The sequence below is a fragment of the Lissotriton vulgaris genome, chromosome 1_1 (assembly GCF_964263255.1).
Source record: "Lissotriton vulgaris chromosome 1_1, aLisVul1.2, whole genome shotgun sequence".
NCBI classification, from domain to species: domain Eukaryota; kingdom Metazoa; phylum Chordata; class Amphibia; order Caudata; family Salamandridae; genus Lissotriton; species Lissotriton vulgaris.
In genome coordinates, this window is record NC_141685.1 from 1,021,049,314 (window position 1) to 1,021,076,301 (window position 26,988).

The 26,988-nt window shown below is 46.9% G+C and overlaps 1 protein-coding gene across 1 annotated transcript in view; it reads right to left on the bottom strand.

Moving 5' to 3' along the window:
* The window catches only part of LOC147748440 (potassium channel subfamily T member 2-like), an 834,500-nt gene that overhangs the window by 201,403 nt on the left and 606,109 nt on the right, over positions 1-26,988 (bottom strand). The window contains exon 21 of the mRNA XM_086928190.1: positions 5,025-5,197. Coding sequence (XP_086784316.1) covers positions 5,025-5,197 — 173 coding nt within the window. The remainder of the gene's footprint in view (positions 1-5,024; positions 5,198-26,988) is intronic.

Sequence of the window (26,988 nt, forward strand, 5' to 3'; positions counted from 1 at the left end):
CAGCAATTCCCCACACACCTGGAACACAACCACCTCTTAGACCACTCTAATAAAGGTTCTTTGCCAACCAGAGCATCAAGACAGCCGTGATCGCAGCCACCATTGACATCAGGGCCCTCCTGGACCACGGCAAAACTGCAGCCCTCATCCTCCTGGACCTGTCAGCTGCCTTTGACACCGTCTCCCACCACATCTTGATCAACAGACTGCACCAAATCGGAATCCAGGGAGATGCCCTCAAATGGATTGCTTACTGGAAGAACCCAGAGAATCCGTCTCCCACCATTCACCTCAGAACCCAAGAAGATCACCTACGGAGACCCACAAGGATCGTCCCTCAGCCCCACCCTCTTCAACATGTACATGACCCCCTGGCCAGTACTGTTAGAATGTATGGACTCAACATAATTTCCTATGCAGGTAACACCTAACTCATGCTCTTGCTATCAGAAGACCCCTCATCGCCAGAGCCAACTTCTACAGATGTATGATGAACATCACCGACTGGATGAAGCACAATTGTCTCAAGCTCAATATGGTCGAGACGGAAGTCCTCATCTTTGCGAACAACACCTCACCTTATATTGACGCTTGGCGACCTGCTGAACTCCGCCCTTCCCCAACCCCAACAGACTACACCTGCAACCTCGGCATCATCTTGGACTACAATTTATCTATGTAGAAACAGGTAAACACAGTCTCATCCACCTGCTTTCATACCTTTGTGCAAGCTCATAAATATTTTCAGGTGGCTCCTAAGCAACACCAGAAGGACCGTCACAGAGGCCCTTGTCACTAACAGGCTGGACTATGGGAACACTCTCTATGTATGAATCACCACATGCCTCCTGAAGACACTATAGACAATACAAAACGCAGCAGCAAGACTCATCCTCTATCTCACCAGTTGGACCCACATCACTCCACACCTCAAGAAGCTACACTGGCTCCTGATCCACAAGAGATGCCAGCTCAAGATGTTGACCCACGCATACAAAGGCCTGCACAACAAAGGACCCGCTTACATCAACGAACAAATGTCTTTCCACCAACTGACCTCTTTCTCACAGACACCCCCCAGATCCGCCGAGCCAACAATGGAGGATGCTCCTTCTCTTCCCTGGTGGTCAAAGTCTGGACCGACCTTCCCCTGCATCTTAGGACTGCTTAATTTCCCCTGGGAATTCAGGAAAGGATTCAAGACCTGGTTGTTTGAATTAACAGAGCACTGCAAAGCAGTGAGGAACTCCGGTGCCTGGAGACACTCACGGGTGATTTGCCACACTCTATAAAACCTGATTGACTGATTGATCCTAGGACGTGTAGTTTTAAGTTAGTTGGCAGCTCTGACTCAATGACTATAGTGGTGTTAAAACAGGCATTATTATGGTACAAGACCAATAAGAGCCAGTGGGAACAATGCCACGGTATCAGCTTCCTCTTAGTGTCATTGACACTGCCCAGGTCTTGTGGTCCAAACAACAGACATGTGTTATGACACAAGCTATGAAAAGCACATGGAGGTAAACGAAAATAAACTGAAATGCCTGGGTTCCAATAGGCTTAATGTAAACCCCGCCATCTCCTTTTCTCCTCGCTTTTACTTTCACAATCGGGAATAGGAACATACTAGTAAAAACAACATTCCTCCACCAATACTTCTCTTTACAATTTCAGAACACTGGCCTTTTATGATCAAAAAAGGAACATACATTTTGCAAGTCTGTGGAGCTCTCAATGATTTGTGGCAACACGCAATTAAAATACTCATTACATTTTTTATTTGTCATACTCGAATTCTGTATTTTACATCACTTTTTAAAGGCCCTTTAGAATGATCTGAATTTATATCATCGGGCACGTAGCACTAGCGGGAACAGCTAGACTACCTACGTATGTGAGACTACCTAAATAGCAGCGCTCCCGCAGACAGCTGAGGAGCAATAAATGCATGACAATGCATTTCAGTGCAATGATGCGGATCACCACACTGAAATGCGTTAGTCTAACACATGATGTGTGGTACTTGGCAGGGCTGAATCAAGGCATATCACAATTCCCAGACTTTCCTTCCAAGAAGCGCTGTACCTTTCTGTACTCCTTTACTGTGTTTGGTGGCTTTTAGAAGGCGTTAAGAGGCGTTTTCCTTCTCTCCCTCCTTTCCTCTCAGCTTATCGTCTCTGGTTGCTTTTACACTGTGGATCATCAGAATACAGCTGGGTTGGATCTTTCTCCATACCACTTCATCCTCACTTCTGATAGGCCTTGGGGCAATTTTACAAAAAACACATCAGCCCCGAGGAGCTCCTATCCTCAGACATACTGCACTGTTTTGCGCATGTGCAGCACATGTATGGAGTGTGAATGTGAGAGGGGCTGTAAATGAAAAGCGCCCCTTGGACATGCACTATCCTTGGAGCTCAGCACTAACCACCAACCCTCCGCCACCCCTTCCCCTATGGTGCTGTCAACACACATGCTTTGGAAAGAAACTCCCCAATTGGTGAACACCACACATCGTCTCTATACATGATTTCTGCTGCTGGAAGAGCAGCTTTTCCAGTCTTCACTGCTGGTGTGTCAATGCCCCTTTGCCCTCTAAGCACCACCTGCCGCTGCATGATCAGTAGAGGATAAGAAAACAACATGTTTTAGCTTGTCTTGGATTGAGGTTTCTTTAGGGAGTCTCACATGACCACACAAAGAGGGAGGGAAGGATAAAGGATGTTTTAGGTTGGGACATACACCCTCCCAGAGTAACAACACATCACATAGCTACGAAACTCGGTTGACAGTACAGGGATCTCAGTCACCAACATTGTGAACCCTGACGGAAGAGAAATCCGAATTAGGGACTTCCTTAAAAAGGATAAAGGCTTCCATTCACCAAAGTGACATGCTTCATCACTGGGCCCATCCTCACCATGGGTCCCAAAGGGGTTGAAATTGTGGGATCTGTAGGAGGTCCTTACGAGGAGAGAAATATGCCTCCCTAGCAGTGCAGGGTACAGGGCCTGGTAAAGTAAAAATGTGTGAGGGGAGGAATATAGAAATGTATTAGTCTCTCCCTGTTGCATGCATAAAATCAGTGTGCTTGTATAGCTGTTCACTTAAGACCCTCAATGTATTGCCTTTTTGTTAATACAGCCACTATAGGATTGCCAGACAAGAATGCCTTAAAGGGTGGTGGGAAATGAACTATGCTAATTTTTTTCCCCGATAAACGCCCCTGCAGAGAAATTTTGTGGGGCTTAATCCCATGTTGCCCAAGACAGTAATAGTGGTAAAATGTAGCACCTACTTTGAAGAGTCGTAAGTGTTCCTTACATGATTTAGTGGGTATTGGAAACTAACAAATGCCTTTTTATTACAACTACTGTAATTGGTCAGTATTACCAGTCCAACACAACCCAGTCCTCGCCCCTTCAGCTTCCAGAATACAAAGAAAGCTAACTTTAAACTGTGAAAAGGGTGAATGACAAATCAATCTAGAAATGTAACTAGATAGCTTTTCGACACACCTGGTTTTGAATTTAAACAGGCAAACCCATTGTATCACCATCAAGAGTTCCTACTTCTGTTCCCAAATCTTGACAATGTGGTTGATTTTTCTTCTGTGCCACATTGCAGGCATCATTTAAGGGTGTGGGAACCCATGAAAACACTTTTCCGAGGTGGGCGTTTCATCATTGACCATTTTTTTTCAGTGCCACACAGCTCATGATATACGTCACTCTGAAGTACCTTTTTGTAGGATTAAAGCCTCACATGTTTATTTAACACAAGGTTAAAATCAAATTAGCAATATCATTTCCACCTCTACATATGGAGAGTCAAATATAATGAAGCTTCTGAGCGCAGTATATCACAAGCTGTTTGGCACTAAAAAGTCTGATTGAACAAGGAAACGACCATTGGAAATGAGACCCCAATTCCTCCCGTCCTTTCAGAACAATGATCACGATCCTGTTTGAAAAGGGGTCTACCTTGTTGTGTCTTTTACAAATCTTCAGATATTGGGCACAAGAATACCAAGCTAATTTACTAAATCAATATTCAAAGTAACAGCATTACTTATGCTGAAAAGAAATTGATTTTGTGAATGATGCCAGAATCGGAGCTCCTGCTTTACAACAGACCTATCCTTTGTCAGAATTCTTGACGACTTCTTAAATTCATGATATCTTACTGCCTGGTTTAAGGAAAAATACTATCAGTCCCAATTTCAACTGCAGCACCACAATCAAACCCCTACATTAATCATCAATAATTTAGCTCCTGTTCTTTGGAGGCTTGTTATGCTACACACAGATGAATATTCTGCAGATAGAATCATCTTCCTGATTTTCCTCTGAGTGGGGGTGTTTTTGGCACCTAATGCTTCATTAAAAAGGTAAAAGCTATCCCTTGAAGAAACGGCACCATTATTTGAGATGCTTTGACAACTACTACACTTTGTAAACGCCCTTCAGTTCAATTAAATTCCAAAATCTCCACATAGTATTTCAGGAAAACATGTGGTCGGATGTTCAGATTGTCTCAGCTCAGCATTCTAGTTTTCTTCATAGAATCGACTAATTGAGACAGGTGTATCTTCAACTATTGTGAGTGACTGCACTCTGGTCTTTGAATATTGCGCGAGATGTTAACTACACTGATCGGTTGGATGGTTTAAGGACGGCACAAGCAGAAAAAAGGAGCACCATTTTTATTTTTTGTAAAATAATAGGTCAACTTTGTAATACATATTAAGAAGTTCAAACCTCTTTACTCAAAGGTCGCCCCAAAAAAATAACAGAACACATTTTCAGCCTATGCCTCAGTTGTCTCATGTATCAAAATTGGTGTTTCTTAGAAGTCTATCAAACATCAGTATTAGATGCTTAAACCCTTAGTGATCTGAAAGAAAGCCACTTTTAACATCTAGATCATTTCCTCCTACTAGCCAGATCATTCCCTTCTGCTAGTCAGATTTTGTGCGGAGAAGCGCGGGAGTGCCGACGTACCCACACTCCCCTCCTTACGTGTTTTCCAGCAGCAGCACAATGGGGTTCACCTCCTTCTTCGGTCGGTAGTAGGCCCGCAGCGGAACAATGAAGTTATAGAGGCCGTTCCCTGCCCTTTCTGCGGAGACGATGATCAGCTTGTTCTTGAATCTGTATGCGCGGGCGTCCTCAAACGGGAAGTGGTGGCAGCCCTGAGGCGAAGGACAGGAGTAAATAGATATGACAACCTGGACCTTAAATCAGACATGTTAATTATTTTAATATTAAACATAGATTATAATTAAGTCATCACATATGGCCCTAAATTAAATATGTAGGAGAAATGGATGGCAGCTCAGATAAGCTTTACATGTATTGTGTTTATGTAGGAAAAGAGCTCACACAACCTGAAGCCATAAGAGTAGGGCTATATGATGTCAGCGAGTTCCAGAGAAGTCCATAGATGTAAAGTGTGAACATGAAGACACCTGTTCATGTTTAATTCATGAAAAGCCCCATGGTGCCAGTTTATACAGTGTACATTTTCTGATGCGAAGATTTGAAGTGGAGACTGAAAGGCTACAGTCAAAATTTCCATTTTGAAAATGTAGGGGGAAAATTCAATAATCGATGCTTTAAATATTTCAACATGGGAGCCTAAGGCACCGCAAGTCATTGTGCATGTGGGTTTTAAGGTTATTGTTTTGTAATGCTCGAAGGGAGTTGGGTGGTGGGAGGGTTAAAACTGCATTTTTAAAATGTGAAATATAAAATGGTCAACTTGAAGCATTCTAGAACTTAAGCATTTCTTGTTTACTGTGAGATTTAGGACTTCATTACAGCCTCATTACAATGTGACTCAGAAAGCCTCCAACTACAGGTCGTAGGCTTTCTGAGTCACATTGTAGGTTTCCCTTCCAACTGCTGCATTACAATGCAGGCAGTCGAAAGTAAAACCGCCCGGTCATTCTGGCTGGATTTCGATAAGCTCAAGGAGCCCATCGGCCAGTCAGAGGCCTCACCATAATCTCTAAGGGCAGCGTTTCCAACGTCGGGATTACGATACATGGAAAGCCTGTCGGAAAGCAACTTTGGGGGCCCTTAGCAGGGTCCCCTTCTCCCTGTGGCCTCCAGTTGGGGGCCAAGGGGGCATCCACGATGCCCCACGTTAATGACCGCACTGCTTGGCAGGCACCGTGATTGCTGCCATAAAGTGCCGGGATTAACAGAAACTCCTATTTCTCTATGGGAACTTGTGCTACGGTCAGTTTACGGCTGCAGCACAAGCTCCCATAGAGAATTGGGAGTATGTGATCGCACCATGTGCGGGCGTTATGTAATAGCGGTGTCGGGACTGCCAACCGGAGGTTGGTCAGTCCTGAGACCGCATCAGTGTCAACATCGAAATCAGGCCCTATATGTCTGCGCCATATGTAGTTTCAGTGAGTGGGGGAGGCATGTGTCTGAAGGAGAGGTCTCCGTTGTATGTTTGGTAGTGCCGGTCTGTTTTGTGTCTTTTAAATAAACTATTTCAATTGAGGCTTTAGAACCCCAGCAACACCTGTGCATGTGTGTTGTTAAACTATGAACGACCTATTCAATGCATAGGGTGCTGAGAGAGAAAATGATTGTGATGGAGCTTACGAGAGAAATAAATAAAAAGAGAGGGAGTAAAAGAGAGGGATAGTCTAATGAGAAAAAGAGTGAGAAACATGAGAGAGAGAAGAGAAAGTGAGACAGGGTACAAAGAGAGAGAGATTACTGAAACTTGGTTGGATGTTTCATCCAACCCCATTGTCACGCTGGCTACTGCTGGCTATAAACTACATCAGGCCGATCGCTCTGTAGGCAAGGGAGGTGACCTCGCTATTATGTATAGAGCTAATTGGACTCTTCATAGCGACACTTCCAGCCTCTGCGGTGAGTGTGAAGCTTTGGATTTTAGTGTAAAGCTTTCAGCCCACTTCACATTGGGTGGGTCTCTTATCTACCGTCCCCCAGGTACACCGAATGTCTTTCTTAAATCATGTGGAGACGCTATGGCCGAATTAGCTTTGCGTTCCTCACATTATTTGATTCTTGGACATTTCAATCTTCATTTGGACCATCAGGAGGCCTTTGAGTCTGCTGCTTTCCTTGACTTATTACAATCGGCCCAACTAAGCCAATCGGTCAGGGATGCGACTCATCAAGCGGGTCATACTCTTGACCCCATTTGCTCAAATTTTGCAATTCAGGTTGATAAACCCTTGCCTGTTTCTTGGTCGGACCATTTCCTGATCTTTTTTTCTCGCAGCCAGCTCAGTTGGCTGGCTGCCATCGCCCACCGGTCTATTGCAAAATTGACCCTCACCAGTTTATCAGCTCCTTGGCTGCCTCCAGGCCTCCCCCCAAGATAGACTGGAGGGATATGTCAGTGGGTTTAAAACTTGGATCTCAGACTCAGTGTCCGCTCTTGCAGTTCCCTGTCGATCCAAGTTGGCAGGAGACTCGCCCTCTAAACCAGGGGTACTCATAGTACGGCCCGCGGGCCAGTGGCGGCCCGGCAAGCCTTCCCTGGCGGCCCGCGGACCCCCGAAACATCATACCTGTGTTTCCCGAGTTTTTTTTTTTTTAAGTGTCTGCAGCAGCGAGAGAGACTCTTGCTGCTTTGTGGGGGCTGCCGGCGGGGCGATCCTAGGAATGGCCAGAGCAAAGCTGCAGGGGCCTAAGGAGAGGTGAAATACAAAGGCATCATTAACATGCAAATGGTCTTTTAATGACCTGTGAAGTGCTCGGGTGCGGCTGTGTGTGTGTGCCCTGGCTGGCGCACAGGCAGGGTGAGGTGACAGAGGGAGTGGGAGGGAAAGGGGGGGGAGGGGGACGGAGAGGGAGAGAGAGAGAGAGTGAGAGGGAGGGAGTGAGTGAGTGAGAGGGAGGGAGGGAGGGAAGGAGTGAGAGGGAGGGAGTGAGTGAGTGAGTGAGAGGGAGTGAGAGTGAGAGGGAGTGAGGGAGAGGGAGTGAGGGAGAGGGAGTGAGGGAGAGGGAGTGAGAGGGATGGAGTGAGTGAGAGGGATGGAGTGAGTAAGAGGGATGGAGTGAGTAAGAGGGATGGAGTGAGTGAGAGGTAGGGAGTGAGTGAGAGGGATGGAGTGAGTGGGAGTGAGTGACTGAGAGGGAGTGAGTGAGGGAGAGGGAGTGAGTGAGGGAGAGGGAGTTAGTGGGAGTGAGTGAGTAAATGAGTTGAGTGAGTGAGAGGGAGTGAGTGAGCGTGAGTGAGTGAAAGGGATGAAGTGAGTGAGAGGGATGGAGTGAGTGGGAGGGAGGGAGTGGGAGGGAGGGAGTGAGTGGGATGGAGTGGGAGGGAGTGAGTGAGAAGGAGTGAGTGGGAGAGAGTGAGAGGGAGTGAGTGGGAGGGAGTGAGTGAGAGGGAGGGAGTGAATGAGAGAGAGTGAGTGAGTGAGAGGGAGGGAGTGAATGAGAGGGAGTGAGAAGGAGTGAGAGGGAGTGAGTGAGTGAGTGAGTGAGAGGGATGGAGTGGGAGGGAGGGAGTGAGAGGGAGGGAGTGAGAGGGAGGGAGTGAGAGAGAGGGAGGGAGAGAGAGGGAGTGAGAGGGAGGGAGAGAGGGAGGGAGAGGGAGGGAGTGAGAGAGTGACTGAGAGAGTGAGAGTGAGTGAGAATGAGTGAGAATGAGTGAGAGGGAGTGAATAAGTGAGAGGGAGTGAGTGAGAGGGAGTGAGTGAGAGAGAATAAGTAAATGAGTGGGAGTGAGTGAGAGGGAGTGAGTGAGAGGGAGGGAGTGAGTGAGAGGGAGGGAGTGAGAGGGATGGAGTGAGTGAGAGGGATGGAGTGAGTGAGAGGGATGGAGTGAGTGAGAGGGAGGGAGTGAGTGAGAGGGATTGAGTGAGTGGGAGTGAGTGAGTGAGTGGGATTGAGTGAGTGAGAAGGATTGAGTGAGTGGGAGTGAGTGAGTGAGTGAGTGGGAGTGAGTGAGTGAGTGGGAGTGAGTGAGTGAGTGGGAGTGAGTGAGTGAGAGGGAGTGAGTGAGTGAGAGGGAGTGAGTGAGAGGGATAGAGTGAGTGAGAGGGATGGAGTGAGTGAGAGGGATGGAGTGAGTGAGAGGGATGGAGTGAGTGAGAGGGATGGAGTGAGTGAGAGGGAGGGAGTGAGTGAGAGGGATGGAGTGAGTGGGAGTGAGTGAGTGGGAGGGAGTGAGTGAGAGGGAGTGAGTGAGAGGGAGTGAGTGAGTGAGTGAGAGTGAGAGGGAGGGAGTGAATGGGAGGGAGTGAGAGGGAGGGAGTGAGAGGGAGGGAGTGAGCGAGTGAGAGAGAGGGAGAGAGTGAGAGAGAGGGAGTGAGTGAGACGGAGAGGGAGTGAGACGGACAGGGAGGGAGAGGGAGTAAGATGGAGACAGAGAGGGAGGGAAAGGGAGGGAGTGAGAGGGAGGGAAAGAGAAGGAGACAGAGAGGGAGTGAGACAGTCGGAGTGAGACAGAGGAAGACAGGAGAGAGGGAGGGTGAGAGGGAGAGAGAGCTAGAGAGAGGGAGGGAGACCGAGAGAGATGTGTGTATGCCGGGACGGCTCAGTGGACGAAGGCGTCCGCTGCAGGGACCTATGATCAACCTCATGGTCAGTTTTATGTTGTTGCTCTAGCCCCTCCCCCTCCCCCACTGACCCTGCCCCCCCACCGATGCGGCCCTCGGACACAAACCAAACTGTAAATTTGGCCCCCGAGAGAATGTTTGTGAGTACCCATGCTCTAAACCATAGTTTTCTATGAGTTGAAGGCCCTTAAACATGAATGCAAGGTTTTGGAGAGGGCTTGGCGTTAGGTGTGGGCGGAAAATCCGTTTGCGGATTTTCGGGAAATTCGCAATCCGCGAGATTCGCGAATCTCCCGCAAAATCCGCAAATCCGCGAGCAGCGGATTTTGCTCGCACTGCTCGCACTGTTCGCGTGAGTTCGCGGCTTCCCAGTACAACTTCGCGCCCCGCGAATAAGTGCAAAATTGCAGAAATACGATCTAATCAAAACTGAAACTACTTACCAGGTTCAAAAGTTCAGGCTCATCATTAGTAGCCATTTCCTGTAGTGCTTGCTGAGGGGCCCCTCCAGAGTTCAGTTGCCAGTTGCAACTATTATGTGACCCTGCTCTGAACCTCAGAATAGTTACACATATGCCACAAAGGTCCTGAATTACAGCTAAGGGAGACAAGCAGGAGCCAGGCTGGCAGTTCAAATCCATTAATCAGCCCCTAATTCATTATTGTCAGTTGGGGCAGGGCAGGTGTTGTAACTAATTTTGCAACAATGAAAGCACTTAGCAAGTGCAAAAGTTCACTAATCAGGAAGCACTAAGGAAGCAGGTGCCAGCTAAAAAAATATTCTGTGACACATTAATCAGCCCCAAATTAATTCAGGTCACTTGAGGCAGGGAAGGTGTGCTTGCGTTGCCACAATAATGTACACTGACTGGACAACCAGAGGGTGCTGTGATGAAACAGAGGGTGGCATGGGTGGGCCAGAGGGTGGCATGAGTAGTCAGAGAGTGGCAGTGGTGACAGAGAGTGGCAGTGATGAAGAAGAGTGTCCCAAACAGGCTGGACACGTAGAAACAACAAGTTCGCGAAACTTGCGACCCGACAGGTAAGTTCGCAATTTGCGACATTGTACAAAACCCTCGCGAACTGGCAGAAACCCGCGCAAACACAAAAAAAAAAAATCCGCAAATTCGCGAGAATTCGCGGATTTTGCGGATTGCGAGTTCGCAAATACGCAAAATTCGCGAACGCGAGATTCGCAAAATTCGCCCATGCTTACTTGGCGTTCCAGTGGCTATGGTTTGTTTGGCACTTAGGGCCTAACAAAAAAAGCTATAACACCGCCATTGTAGCCGCCAAAAGCCTCTACTATGCCTCACGGATTGCCTTGGCTAATAATAATTTGAAGGAAATCTTTGCCATTGGGGAAAATGTTATGGCCCCTAGCGCACTGGTGCGAGCAATGCCAGTATCAGACTCCTGGTGCATCACTCTCTCTAAGTTTTTTGTGGACAAAATATGTAGCATCCAAGCTACTTTCTCCGCCCTGGTCGGAGGACTTACAGCTTCCTTGTCTGTCCATTTGACGGCTGGCACGTCTAATATGCTGTCAATTTTTGCACCTGTAGACTTATCTGATACGTTAAAAATTCTTAAAGCCTTGAAGACTGGCTCTCCTAATGACCCTTATGCCACCAGACTCCTGGCCGCTGCTGCAGACATTATTTATCCTGAAGTCAACCAAATCATCAATATGTCCCTACGAGAGGCCACGGTCCCAACCTCTTGGAAGCAGGCACTGATTCTCTCTCTTCTTAAAAAGCCGGCTCTCGATCCATCAATACCCGGGAATTACAGGCAAATCTCCCTCCTGCCAAGTCGTGCTAAGGTTTGCGAGAAAGTAGTTACTAATCAGCTTACTAACTTTGTTGAGGCATTTGGCCTGCTGCATCTAGCTCAATCTGGCGTCCGTGCGGCCTACAGTACAAAATCAGCCTTGGTAGAGGTGGCAGAGGCATTTCGAGAGTGTTTAGATGCCGGAGGGAGGGCAGCTTTGGTTATGCTAGTCCTCTCTGCGGCATTCGAAACAGTGCCTCATTCCCTGCTCCTTAACCGCCTTTCGGAAATTGGCGTTATTGGTTCTGTCGGGGGCTGGATTAGGTCCTTTCTCGAAGCTCGAACAGAGCAGGTTTGGCTTCCTCCGTGTGCCTCGGAGCCCAGCAGATGGCTACTGGTGTTTCTCAGAGGTCATCCCTTAGTCCCCTCTTACTGAATATCTATGTTACTCCGCTGGTTCTTCTAGTGGAATCATTGGGGGCTAAGGTGATGGCCTACGTTGATGACACCAAGCTTTTGTTTTCTTGGGGAAGAGATGATGAATCAGTCCAGTCTGCGCAAAATTGTCTAGCCTCCGTTTTCCACTGGCTGGCCCAGGCTCAGCTGAAGTGTAACGAAGTGAAGTCAGAGGTTCTCTTGTATGGGACCTTTCCGGTCGATTTAAGAGCAAAGCTGTGGCCCCCTGGCTTCCCCCTGCCTAGTGCAGGGAACAATATTATTAAAAATCTAGGAATTTGCATCTCTGAGAATCTCAATTTGTCCAGGCAAGTTAAGAAGCTCGTTGGGACGTATTTCGGCACCTTGAAAGCCCTGAGAAAGTTTCTTCCCTTTCTTCCAAGACCTGCTAAAGAAACGGTGGTCCGCGCTTTCATTTTATCTTGCCTGGATTACGCTAATGCCCTGTATGTGGGCATTCCTGGTTACCTCTTAAGTAAATTGCAGGTTGTTAAAAAACTCTGCTGCCAGACTCCTGCTAGGGCTGTCCAATAGGTGCAGTGTGCGTGCTCATTTGCGCTCTCTGAACTGGCTTCCTGTTGAGGCTCGAATTCAATTCAAAATGCTCTCCATTGCCCACAGGGCCCTCTATGGCAGGGTCCCTAGTTATCTTCAGAAGAGATTTGTCTTTTACACTCCAGCGAGACATTTGTGCTCCTCTTCTCAACTGCTGCTGCAGACCCCCAAATTCAATCGTCAAAGGCTGGGCGGTTGTTCACTTGTCAGGAAAGCCAGCATGGCTGGAATGCTTTGCCCTTGGCCCTGCGGAGCATTCAGGATCACGTGATCTTCAAGAAAAAGCTTAAAACTTTCCTCTTTTAGTTGACCCTCTGGTACCCTTTGTCTTTACCTCTGCATGCGCTGGGACACTCTGCTGAGTAGCTGAGCGCTATATAAATGTATTTAACATAAATTTAACATAACAGGGCAAACGGAAGGTAGGCAAAAACAAGACAGTCGGAGAGAAGTAAGCAAATAAGAAATAAAGAGAAAGAGTGAGCTTTAAGGGGCGAGTGTAGGGGAAGAAAACAATCTCTCTGGGTTCATAAAAAAACATATTTTATGATTACACAACGATTTGTGCACTTTAGCAGGGACTCCGAGACCATCACAGAACTACAAATGTATTTCACATGGCTCATGAATGACTCTTGCCAGACACCCGAAACGGTTACAGGGGAGCAGTCTGCTTTGAGGGCTCTCACTCATTTAGGTCTCAGCCGCGGTTAAAGATCTGCCTCACTCAGGGCTCTCAGTCACATCCAGGGCCCTGCCTCAATCAGGACTTTCTCTCTCCCAGAGCTCTGCCTCACCTAGGGCTCTCTCTCACTCAGGTTGTTTCCTCTCTTAGAGCTTTCACTCACTCACTCACCCACTCACTCACCCACTCACTCACTCACTCACGGATCTGCCTCACTCAGGGCTTTCAGTCCCTGAGGTCTCTGCTTTACTCTGGGCTCTGTCTCACTCAATCAGAGCTCTTACCATCCACAGCTCTGCTTGACTCAGGGCTCTGCCTCACTCAGGGCTGCGTCTAAGTTCTGCCTCACACAGGGCTCTCATCCTCCAAGGGCTCTGACTCACTCAGGGCCTTGTCTCACCCAGGGCTCTCACTTTCACAGAGCTCTCACTTTCACAGGGATCTCACTCTGCTAAGGCTGTCACTCCGCAAAGGCTCTGCCTCGCCAGGGCTGTGTCTCAGCTAAGGCTATCACTCTCCCAGTGTTATAACCCTAATTGGACTTTGCTTCACTCCGGGCTCTCACTCTCCCAGAACTCCATCAAGGTGTTTCCTTCAGGAAAAGATTTAACTAGACACGGGCTCTTCCTCAGCTGGTGCTCTGCTTACACACTGGCTCTCCCTAAGCCAGACCACTCCCCGCACCATGGTCACCACCGGGGGCATAACTTAGTCAATTAAATTTAAATGTATTTAATTAAATTTGGAGAAGAGGAAGGGGGGTGGGTGTACTTCAAATTTCCCAACTAAAAATGTAGTGGGTGGCAGGGTGGAGAGGTTAGATGACCACGTTTTCGGATGGACAGTTCCATGGAGATCAGAGTCCATACTGATTTCCATTAGGTGGACCTAGGTCTAGAGTGGCACAGAGAGTGAAAAATGATGGGTTGAAATGCTACCTGGAGTAATTTTCAATTGTTATACTGCTTGCAAGCAGTCATCTCATCACTTTTTGGGTGTTTGATTGGCAGTAAAATCCCTGAAAACCTGAGACTGGCACAGCTTTCCAAGCCCATTACAGGCAATGTTTGTGAATTTCAAAAAGTTGCTAATTTGCACCCATTCAAGGAGTACGTCCATTGGTGCAGACTTACAAAATCTTTTGTAAACCAGTAACTATATATATTTATGTATCAGATCCCAAAAATTTACCAATTAACAGCTCTTAGTCAAGTGAGAATAACAAGAAAAAATTACACAGACATAGCAGACATGAATCAGAGCCCCCAGACCGCACTTCCAAGCCAATAACGCATTTGGAGTGTGTCATACTCCATACACAACCCCTGAAGCTACCCCCTACCCTTCCCACAGGCCTGGTAGCTCTCCCTGGTAACTCATGACTATGGTCACTGACAAGAGACAGTGACGCAGCAAGTGTGCTATGGACCCAGGTGAAAGCCTAAAAAATAGGGCCCCAAGGTGGGCAGTAAAGGATGACTCTAATTAGGGAGTTGTGAGCTCCTCGCATACCTCAGCCGTGGTGCCACTGCACCTGATGCACTTATGATAGCAACACCCCTGTCTAAACATTAAAATTAAAATAAAACTTATAGACAGGATGCTGGCTCTAAAAGAAAGCCGTGTAAATGTTTTTTCCCTTACCCTAGTGGCCCTTCAGAGAAATCTTGTGTTTCTCATTTAGACCTGTTTGATCTGCCCACTCACTGCCAGTCATCAGAGCGCTAGGATATGGCATCGACCTTTTATATCTTTAAAGCAGAAGTGAGATGCTGGGAGCTTTGAGTGATAGTCATAGAACAGAAAGCAAGAAGGATATACAGGGAGATTAATAGAGGAGTGCGGCTGGAGACAGATAGGCTTTTATTTTTATTCAAATTATCCTTTGTTCGTCCAGTCTGCACTGCCATGCCTGAACAGGAATATGAGCAACTCCAGATGTGCCTTGACCTTCTTGAGTCCCTTCAGTGAGTTACAGCTTAAGACCTACGGCACAGTGTGCACAGCGCCCAGATCTGGGCAAACCCATCCCTCTTAGAGCATTGCACTGAGGAAAAAAATAAGATGACTGGTGGAATACTAGCTAAAAGTCTCAACCACTAGCAATTGCACAGGGCCGTGTTCCAGTCCTACCATTTCACCCTTTATGCCACCTAGGACGGAGACCATCTATGCAGTCATTCCTGGTCCTGCTCCAAATCAAACAGTCCAGCACGAACCGGCAAGCCAGGTCCCCTCTGAACGGGACAGAAATAACTCCAGACTGCTTTGGCTGTACTTGGGCCTCAGTGAGGTACAGCTCGAGTAATATGGCACAGCCGCACAGTGAGCATGGGACAGCCCCTACCTTGTATTCTGCCAACCAGGCCTGTCAACACCCAGGGTTATTACCTATAACCGAGCTCAGAGAGCAGCGCTTGCACCAGGGACCAGAGACCTTCTCTTATACACGGCATAGGCAGGGTAAAATGTCCTCAATGACAAGCACAGAATATGAGGTGCACTTTGCCTTAAATGCAGGACAGACCATCAGGCGTCCATTAGCTGCGGGGCAAGTAAAGCATGCTTCCTCAGCACCCATTGACGCAAAGAGAGCAATCTTACCTATACCACAGCTGCGGGACCGGTAAAGCAAGCTTTACTAACCCACATAGTCTCCATGAACATCGTATTTTTGACAGGACGGGCAGATCAAGCTTTTTAAACTCAAAGGTATAGGTGAGACAGAGCAATTCTGCTAAACTTCACGCACAGAAGAGACAGAGGTCGCTTCTAAACTGATCCTGATGGTTGAAGAATCCACCTAGCTGTGTGTGTTCTCCCTAGTGGCTTACGTTCAGGACATAAGCTCGGCAGTTGTTAGCCATAACTCTAACTTGCTTGACTATCCAGGGATGGAAAAAGGCAAACTGACATGGTCAAGTATAAGGGAGGTGCTGTAAAGGGTGGCACCAAAAACACTTGAACAATAAAAGTGAAAGGTCAATGCAGGGTTTTGCGTTTTAAAAATATTACGTCTTTATAATACCTGTTAACAAATAAATAATTTACATGGTTATTTTTAGTGAAACCAAGCAGCCTCAAACCCACATGATGCAAGCAACATGGCCTCACTTTCACCAAAACAAGCGTAGAATATCGAACATGAATGAGGTCTATTTCATGCTACGTGTAGACGTTGGAAAGCCTCACAAACATTCTAGTTCACAATCTTAGAGAGGTATTCAAGTTCATGTCTTCAAAGGTAGCCACTCTGCCGGTGTTAAGATGGGCGGGAAAAAAAGTAGCACAAAATGATATCTTGGTGGCAGAATGTATCTGTTAACAGACAACTCTCCAAACCATTTTTTAGTTTTCAGTATGATGCCAAAATAGCAGCAACAGCCTCCTTACCATAAACACTTCAGAAAATGTGTTCTTCCTATTGACTTTAGTTACCAAGCTCAGCAATTAAAAACTCATGCCTGTATCCCTGCCTTCCCTTTTAACTAAATTGTGTGATCCTGGGCAAATTGCCTTTTCTCGTCTATTAGAACTGCCTATATTTAATGGGTTTTGCAGTTCATGCCTAATTTAATAAACATATAAAGTAAATTGGTAGAGAAGAAACAGGTAACAAAGTTGATGCAAATGTGTTTGACATTAGAAAAATAAAATGGTGATCCAAAACAGGTGACATTTGTATTTAATGTGAACAGTACAATTTTGCACAAATAAATTAAAACCAAGGTGTCACATAATGCACAGAATCACAAAGAGTAGTAAAATAGAGAAATACCGCTTTCCTCAGGACAACCAGTGCTTAATTTGAGCCAGTGGGTTTTGGTGCTCGGCACCGGAACTTAATTGTCAACACCGGAACTTATGACAGTCAGCCACATAGTGGCACTGTTTGTCTACTTTTATAATGAACACAACAGCAGTGGTTTAATAATTATTTTCAAAATCAAGTGGGAGAGCTAGGGAAAATTAGTACAGGGGTACGTCCCTTCCCCAATTCTTTGCACATTACACATGACTAATACCTGCCACCCAAAGCTATAAAAATAGCTTGGGTGGCAAGTATTAGTAATTTTTAATGTATAAAAGTCTGAATTGTCATTAGGAGCACAATGGGTGGTGCAAGCTGCAGTGGTCTCCTGACATGGGCTCTGGCACTTATTTATTTACAAATTAAGAACTGAGCACAAAACACTTACAGGAAGGATTCTATAAGGAAAGGATAGCCTCCCAACATGGCTGGATAAGACTTTACAGGGGAGAATACAGGTTTTAATGTGCTCCACTGTCCTGCTTTCTTTATTTCAGAACCATGGAAGTCTGGCCGCAATTAAGCCAGGTTTGCATAGGAAGCAACCTGAGTGGGTTAAAATGCCAGCAGGTGCTCTGCTCGATGGAAGGCTGGATGTCTCACTCTCTTCTGCTTATGCCATGGTGCACTGCATTGGTTGCATCAATGGTGGCTACGCCCCTCACAAGAGAATGCAAAAAACAACAATTGATGGATGGAATGTTGCACAATGGCAAAACATTCACCCTCAGTCACAGATTTGGGTTTAATTCATTGTTATTTTGCTTACCACGCAGCCCCAGTTCAGACATGGCCATATGCAAATCAGTCTTGACCCTGTGCCTCATGGGAACAGTCCAACCCGAACTGCCAAGCCATGTCTTCCCTGGACCAGAATCAAGCATCCTAGGACTGGTTTCTGGCTATCAGCTTTCATCAGCCAGGATAGCTGGATTCCAGTGGCATGGAGAGCACAGGACTCACATCTGAGCATACCCGTCCCACTCGGGGTGACAAATGCAAAAAAACAATTGATGGACGGAATGTTGCACAATGGAAAAACATTCACCCCCAGTCACAGATCTGGGTTTAATCCATTGTTATTTTGTTCACCACACCACCCCAGTTCAGACATGGCCATATGCAAATCAGTCTTGACCCTGTGCCTCATGGGAACAGTCCAGCCCGAACTGCCAAGCCATGTCTTCCCTGGACCGGAATCAAGCATCCTAGGACCGGTTTCTGGCTATCAGCCTTCATCAGCCAGAATAGCTTGATTCCAGTGGCATGGAGAGCCCGGGACTCACGTCTGAACATACCCGTCCCACTCGGGGTGACAAATGCAAAAAACAACAATTGATGGATGGAATGTTGCACAATGGCAACACATTCACCCCCAGGTACAGATCTGGGTTTAATCCATCGTTATTTTGTCCACCACACCACCCCAGTTCAGACATGAACAGTCCGGCCCGAACTGCCAAGCCATGTCTTCCCTGGACCGGAATCAAGCATCCTAGGACCGGTTTCTGGCTATCAGCCTTCATCAGCCAGGATAGCTTGATTCCAGTCACAAGAGAATGGCCTGGAATATTTTCCCTGGTATCACTTATTTCAAATGTATCGTTACTGCACGCACTCTTCATTGACACTGCTACAAGTAGCCTTAATGGATGGGTTGTCAAACTGGTGCATATAGGCAGGAATCCATGTTTCCAGTCTTCACATTTTACAAATCATTTTATCACTTGACTGATGTCCCCATGTGCTAAGCCTGAGTCACAAATTGAGGTGTATGCGCCGGTGAACACCCTAAATATCGATTCAGAAATATCGACCTCCCAGAATATTGAATAGAAAATATAGAATGGACAGAATATCTAATGACCAAAATATAGTTGGTTAGAATATCGAAATTAAGGTAAGAAATATCGATTCCTATAATATCAAATATAAAATATCGTTTTACCATAATATTGAGAAAAAAATTAGTGTTATATATGCTAGTATATGTGTTAAAAATATATATTAATGTTTGTTTAATTTTTTAAAAAATAATTAATGTTATGTTATTTAATTTTTGCGTAATTTAATTCCGTAGTGGGTTATGGGTTTATAGGGGAATAGGGTGGGAAGTAATTTCATTATACCAAATTAAATATTAGTTTTTATGAATTAATAATTATTTTTAAGTTAATTTTGCGTTTTAGTTCCGTTAGCGGGTTGTGGGTTTGTAAGAGAATAGGGTGGGAAGTAATTTAATTGTAATTAAGTAAATATGTATTTTTATTTGTATTTATTGATAATTAATTAATTGTTAATTAATAATTGTTAACTATTTTTTATTTATTGTTAATTAAGTTTTAATTAATTGATAATTATGTTAATTGTTTTAATTTATTATTTGGAGTGGGTTGTGGGTTATAGGGGAATAGTGTGGGAAGTAATTTAATTGTAATTACGTAAATATGTATTTATATTTATATGTATTGATAATTATTTGTTAATTAATTAATTGCTAATTAATTTTTATGAATATGTATTTTTATTGTTATTACATTTTGGTATTGAAAATTAATTGGTTGTTCATTAATTATTAACAGGTAATTAATGTTTAATAAATAACATTTATTGGTATGTATATTTAATTAATTATTAAATATTATGTAATTGCTAATTAATTTTAAGTAATTTTAAATTGTTATAGATAATTAATGTATTCTTATTTAAATATTAAATCATTACTTTCTCTACTGTTGCACTCTCTGGAGTGGGAATAGTCATTTTTACCCTCCCGCTACCCAACACTTTTCCTACTGTTGCACTCTCTTGAGTGGGAATAGTCATTTTTACCCTTCTGCTATCCAACACTTTCACTACTGTTCAATCAATCAATCAATCAATCAGTGACACTTATAAAGCGCGCTACATACCCGTAGGGTCTCAAGGCGCTGGGGGGGGGGTGCCGCTACTGCTCGAACAGCCAGGTCTTCAGCTTCTTCCTGAAGGAGAGGTGGTCTTGGGTCAGGCGCAGGTCGGACGGGAGGGAGTTCCAGGTCTTGGCGGCCAGGTAGGAGAAGGACCTTCCTCCTGTAGTCGCTCTTTGGATGCGGGGGACGGCGGCGAGGGCGTGGTTGGCTGATCGGAGGTGGCGTTTGGGAGCGTAGAAGTTGACTCGGCTGTTGAGGTAGCTCGGGCCTTGGTCGTGTAGGGCTTTGTGTGCGTGGGTGAGGAGGCGGAAGGTGATTCTCTTGTTGACGGGGAGCCAGTGAAGGTCTCTCAGATGTCCGGAGATGTGGCTGGATCGTGGGATGTCGAGGATGAGTCTGGCTGAGGCGTTTTGGATCCGCTGGAGTCTCTTCTGGAGCTTGGCGGTGGTCCCGGCGTAGAGGGCGTTGCCGTAGTCCAGTCGGCTGGTGACGAGGGCCTGGGTGACGGTCTTCCTGGTCTCTGAGGGGATCCACCAGAAGATCTTCCGTAGCATGCGTAGGATGTTGAAGCACGCCGAGGAGACGCTGTTGACTTGCCTGGTCATGGAGAGGGAGGAGTCCAGGATGAAGCCCAGGTTTCGTGCATGGTCTGTCGGTTTGGGTGCGGTGCCTAGGGCGGGAGGCCACCAGGAGTCGTCCCAGGCGGAGGGTGAGGAGCCCAGGATGAGGACCTCCGTCTTGTCCGAGTTCAGTTTCACGCGGCTGGTCGTCATCCACTCGGCTACCTCTTTCATCCCTTCGTGCAGGTTGGCTCTGGCGGCGGCGGGGTCGTTGGTCAGGGAGAGGATCAGCTGGGTGTCGTCGGCGTAGGAGATTATGCTGAGGTGGTGTTTGCGTACGATGGCCGCGAGGGGGCTCATGTAGACGTTGAAGAGGGTGGGGCTCAGGGATGATCCTTGGGGGACGCCGCAGATGACTTCGGAGGCCTCTGACTTGTACGGTGGTAGGCGGACTCGCTGTGTTCTTCCGTCGAGGAAGGAGATGATCCATTCCAGCGCCTTGTCCTGGATTCCGATGTTGCTGAGGCGCCGTACTAGGGTGCGGTGGCAGACCGTGTCGAATGCCGCGGAGAGGTCTAGGAGGATGAGGGCCGCTGTTTCTCCATTGTCCATCAGGGCTCGGATGTCATCGGTGGCGGCGATGAGGGCGGTCTCGGTGCTGTGTTTGGCTCGGAAGCCGGACTGTGAGGGGTCGAGGGATCCGTTCGTCTCGAGGAAGGCGGCCATCTGCTTGTTGACGGTCTTCTCGATGACTTTGGCTGGAAACGGGAGAAGCGAGATGGGGCGGTAATTCTTGAGGTCGGTGGGGTCCGCTGTTGGTTTCTTGAGTAGAGCGCTGAGTTCGGCGTGTTTCCAGCTTTCAGGGAAGATGGCGGTGTCGAAGGAGGTGTTGATGATGTCTCGCAGGTGGGGTGCGATGACAGCGTCGGCCTTGTTGAAGACGTGGTGAGGGCAGGGGTCGGTCGGTGATCCGGAGTGGATGGAGTTCATCGTGCGGAGGGTGTCTTCGGTGCTGATCGGGGTCCAGGCGTGGAGGGTGGTGGTGGGGGGGGGTGGCTGGTCGGTCGTGGTGTGCGTTGGTTGGTTGTTGAAACTGCTGTGTATGTCCGTGATCTTGTTGTGGAAGTATGAGGCGAGGGAGTTGCAGAGGTCTTGCGATGGGGTGATGTCGTTGTTTCCTGCGCTGGGGTTGGAAAGCTCTTTCACGATGTTGAAGAGTTCCTTGCAGTTGTGTGCGTTGTTGTCCAACCGGTCCTTGAATGCTGTTTTCTTGGCGGCGCGGATCAGCTGGTGGTGTTTCCGGGTGGCAAGTTTGTAGGAGGTCCTGTTGTCCGGTGTCGGTTCCCTTTTCCAGACTTTCTCGAGGGCTCGGCAGTTCTTCTTGGAGCTCTTGAGTTCGTCGGTGAACCATGGGGCCTTCTTGCTGCCGGGTCTGCTAGGCGGGGTCCTCAGCGGGGCGAGTTCGTCCGCGCAGTTGCTGATCCACTTCGTGAGGTTGTCGGCGGCCTGGCTGGGGTTCGCTGAGCTGGCAGGAGGGTGTTGGCTCAGGGAGGTGGCGAGCTGGTCTGCTGTGATCTTGTTCCAGCTTCTGCGGGCGGTCTGTTGCTGGTGTTGGTGGGTCGTCGTTCTCTTGAAGGTGAAGTGGACGCAGCTGTGGTCCGTCCATTGAAGCTCTGTGGCGTGGCTGAAGTCGATGTCTGTGCTGGATGAGAAGACGGCGTCGAGTGTGTGTCCGGCGAGGTGGGTGGGGGTGGACACCAGTTGCTTGAGTCCCAGGTTGGCGAGGTTGTCGAGCAGGGTGCTGGTGTTGTGGTCGTTGTTGTTCTCCAGATGGAAGTTGAGGTCTCCCAGGAGGATGTAGTCAGCGGAGGGGAGGGCATGCGGGCTGATGAAGTCGGCGATGTCCTCGCTGAATTGCGTGCGTGGTCCAGGGGGTCGGTAGATCAGGGTGCCTCTGAGGGTGGTGTTCGGGTTGGTGTGGATATGGAAATGCCGGTGTTCGGCGCTGGTCAGGGTGTTGTCGGTGCTGGTCGTGAGACGGATGGTGTTCCTGTGGATGATGGCGATGCCTCCTCCCATCTGGTTGGCGTTTCGGTCCCTCCGGACGATCTTGTAGCCCTCTGGGATAGCGATGGCGATGTCGGGAGCTGAAGAGGCGTTCATCCAGGTCTCCGTGAGGAAGGCAACGTCAGGGGCTGTGGCGTCTAGGAGGTTCCAGAGTTCGATGGCGTGTCTGTGGACGGAGCGGGTGTTGAGCAGGATGCACTTGAGGTGGGTGCTGCTGGAGTTCGACTTGGCGGGTGCTGGTGCGGGGCTGGTCCGGATGCAGGAGAACTTGCAGGCGTGGCAGCTGAAATGGTCCGTGGGTGCGTCTTGGAGTGGCTTGGTGGCATTCTGGGAGTCGGCCGGTGTTGAGAGCGATGAGGGTGGCGGCTGAGTACGTCAGGCGGGTAGGTCGAGGTCTTCGAGGTCCAGGGGTCCTGGCGCTGGTCGCGATCCGGTCGCGGACGGGCGCAGACGGGCTTACCTTTGGCGCGCCTTCGGCGCACAATCGGCGCGCCCGCTGCGCGTGACCGCTGCGCGTTCGCACGGTCGCCATTTAAGGCGAAGTGCGCGGGTGGGCGGAGCAGCTGGGAGGCGGGAGCGGGGAGGGTTACAGAAGACAAAAAAGGGGCGGGGACAAGCGGCGGTGGCGGGAAGGGAGGGCGGGGGGCGGCGCGGTAGGCGGACAACAAGGAAGGAGAGCAAACACGGGGAAAATGCAAATACGATCAAACAGGCAAACAGGCACAAATTAACGCAAAAAACAGGGGAAAAAGAGAGTTAAACCAAGTTAGACAAAGCAAGCACAAAAAAACGTCAAAACAACGGCAAAAACACTCGCAGCGGCGGCAGCCGGCAAACGAGGCTGCAGCGAGGCAGAGGGCAGGCAAGGGGCACACGCAGCAGCTGGTGGCCGTGCGGCGCGGGGGTGTCCCACAAGTGGGTCACACTCACCTGCGTCGCACAGTCGCCATTTAAGGCCAAGTGCGCGGGTGGGCGGAGCAGCTGGGAGGCGGGAGCGGGGAGGGTTACAGAAGACAAAAAAGGGGCGGGGACAAGCGGCGGTGGCGGGAAGGGAGGGCGGGGGGCGGCGCGGTAGGCGGACAACAAGGAAGGAGAGCAAACACGGGGAAAATGCAAATACGATCAAACAGGCAAACAGGCACAAATTAACGCAAAAAACAGGGGAAAAAGAGAGTTAAACCAAGTTAGACAAAGCAAGCACAAAAAACCGTCAAAACAACGGCAAAAACACTCGCAGCGGCGGCAGCCGGCAAACGAGGCTGCAGCGAGGCAGAGGGCAGGCAAGGGGCACACGCAGCAGCTGGTGGCCGTGCGGCGCGGGGGTGTCCCACAAGTGGGTCACACTCACCTGCGTCGCACGGTCGCCATTTAAGGCCAAGTGCGCGGGTGGGCGGAGCAGCTGGGAGCACTGCACTCATTATTAATTAACATAAAAATTGTTATTTTAATTATTTTATATTATTTACTTTAATTATTTTAATTATCATATATTATTTATTTTTATATTAAAATAATATGTTTATTTATATATATGTCAATATAATTTTAATAATGTTCTAAATATTTTTTAATTAGGAATAATAATTATGTTATAATATTATTCAGTGAATATATATTTAAAAAAATGTTTTACATTTCATTTATTATTTTTACATTTTAAGCTTTTTTACATTATTTTAACTATTTTTTCTTTAATTCTGTTTATTTAATTCCTTTTATAGTATTTTTAATACATTTAAAACATTCAATATTTTTGTTAACTATATTTTAACTTTCTATATTTTGGAATCAATATTTTAGTATTTACCTGTTTGTAGATAGGCATTCTATATTCTGTCCCTTGATATTTTGGAGTCGATATTTTGGTAAGTCGATATTCGGTCCTTCAATATTTAGTCACTGAACCGTATGGGCCAGCAAAGTAATAGCCAAGCCGAGCCAAGGGTCTGACTTGACCTTAAGAGCCTGTGCACGAATCACACCATAAAACATTTGACATGTATATTGTGCAACAAACATAATGTAAACATATGATACAGTCTCTTCACAATCTAAAAAAGTGTATTTCTTTAGCATGCAGGAGCATTTCACTTTAGTGCATCAGATTATGTCACTGCATTAAAATACATATATAAAAAAAGTTATAGTTTTTACACATGAATTTAGCAACATTAATACTCGCCCCACAGAGTCAATGTCATTGGTCAACTGAGAGTCAACTCAGGAGTGATGTAAACCCTAATGTGGTTTAGATTATTATAATAGGTGGAGAAACATCATAGTGTAATGAATCATACATAAAAGATGCTTGTACAGCGCGCATGCTGAACTCAAGTATTTAAAAGTGCATTCATGCGGGATAATAAAGAAAAGGAGGCTCTAAGAAATCAACTGTGTGCCTAGGCTCGCACAATTTCGACAGAGAAGATGGTGTTGATTCCAAATTATGTGGTTTCACATTTTGAATTTAGCCAACAGATGTACACCTCAATCTCGGGTTTGCTCTCTTTTTTCCCATTAAAGGCCCCGGTTTTGTCTTCTATTTTTGGTGAATGATGAGAAAAACTGAGACTGACATAGCAGACCCGACTCAGGGCCCTCAGATCCAACTACCAAACAAAGAATTAACTTATTTGGGGGATGTCACACCCCAAACAACCTCCTCATGCTACAACTCTGGTCGCCGCCTCAGCCAAGGCGTTGCACAGTCAGCCTATAGCAGTTGTCCTCTTTGCCTTTGGTGTGTCTGTTTCTGTGACGCAAGTGATAGGCAAATTATTCTAGTGAACCAGAGGTTCATACTCAGGAACACATTATGGGCCTGTATGTGAGTAGCAACAGAAAAAACACTGACAAAACACATTTCAACATCAAAGCAGTATCCCTTGACAGAATTTCCTCCACCAGTCACAACTGTTGGGGCTGTCAAAGGGGGTCTACTATTTATTTTACCTCATGCGTCTTTCATTCAACAGTATACGTTCCCATGTACTTATAAGGTGCTCTTGTGGGTTCCTTTTTGTTGGAAATTGGGTTACTGTTTGAGAAAAGTGAGACCCTACTCAAGCAATAACCACAATCTCTGTCAGGGTAAAACACAAGCAACCCTTAAATTAACCTGTGCTTAACACAGCAGCCAGTCTTAACTTAGAAACAATGTGCAAAGTATTTATGCAGCACTTCAAACAGTAATAAAGTGAAAACACAACACAATTACCTCCCTCACTAATTTTAAAAATGCAGGTAAAATGTAATGAATTATTTGAAACCAAAACAACAAAAATCCAATCAGTAGAACTAGAGATCTGCAATTTTAAATATTTAAGTGGAAATAGTGCTTACAAGCACAAAGCACCAACTGTGCTGCATTCATTGGGCTTGAAATAATGGGTATAGAGGCAGGAGTTCAGAGCAAGAATTGCAAGGAATTGTGTATTTTTTCTCATTAATGCTGCAAGTTTCATGAAGATTACACAAATTTGTAGCTGCCATTTTAGCAGCTCGGTGTTTTAGGTGTATGTGTAATGCAAGTAAACGGTGTTCCTAATAATAAAGGACATAAATGGGGGGCACTAGTCACGTCGACCATCACTGCAAAGCATCACTATATTTAAAATGCATGTTTTCATCAGCAGCAGAACACTGTGCATTTACATGACAGTTCTCTGAGCCCTGCTGCTCCAAACAAAGCATACATTTGAAAGAGAAGAGCACACGTGTGGTACATGGGACACTTCATTAATTTTTTCAGCAACTAACACTCAGCTCCTACTGACACCTCTTCTGCTTCTCCTTTTGCTTTCCCTATTTCCTGTGGACATAGCCTGCTCCCTAAAACAACAGTGTTCCTTCCTCCTCTTCATCTCTTCACTCCTCTGTAAGTCATATTTAAGCATGGGCGAATTTTGCGAATCTCGCGTTCGCGAATTTTGCGGATTTGCGAACTCGCAATCCGCAAAATCCGCGAATTCCCGCGAATTTTTTTTTTTTTGTGTTCGCCCGTGTTTCTGCCAGTTCGCGAGGGTTTTTACAATTTCGCAATTTGCGAACTTACCTGTCGGGTCGCAAGTTTTGCGAACTTGTTGTTTCTACGTGTCCAGCCTGTTTGGGACACTCTTCTTCATCACTGCCACTCTCTGTCACCACTGCCACTCTCTGACTACTCATGCCACCCTCTGGCCCACCCATGCCACCCTCTGTTTCATCACCACACCCTCTGGTTGTCCAGTGTACATTATTTTCGGCAAAGCAAAGCACACCTTCCCTGCCTCAAGTGACCTGAATTAATTTGGGGCTGATTAATGTGTCACAGAATATTTTTTTAGCTGGCACCTGCTTCCTTAGTGCGCCCTGATTAGTGATCTTTTGCACTTGCTAAGTGCTTTCATTGTTGCAAAATTAGTTAAAACACCTGCCCTGCCCCAACTGACAATAATGAATTAGGGGCTGATTAATGGATTTTAACTTCCAGCCTGGCTCCTGCTTGTCTCCCTTAGCTGTAATTCAGGACCTTTGTGGCATATGTGTAACTATTCTGAGGTTCAGAGCAGGGTCACATAATAGTTGCAACTGGCAACTGAACTCTGGAGGGGCCCCTCAGGAAG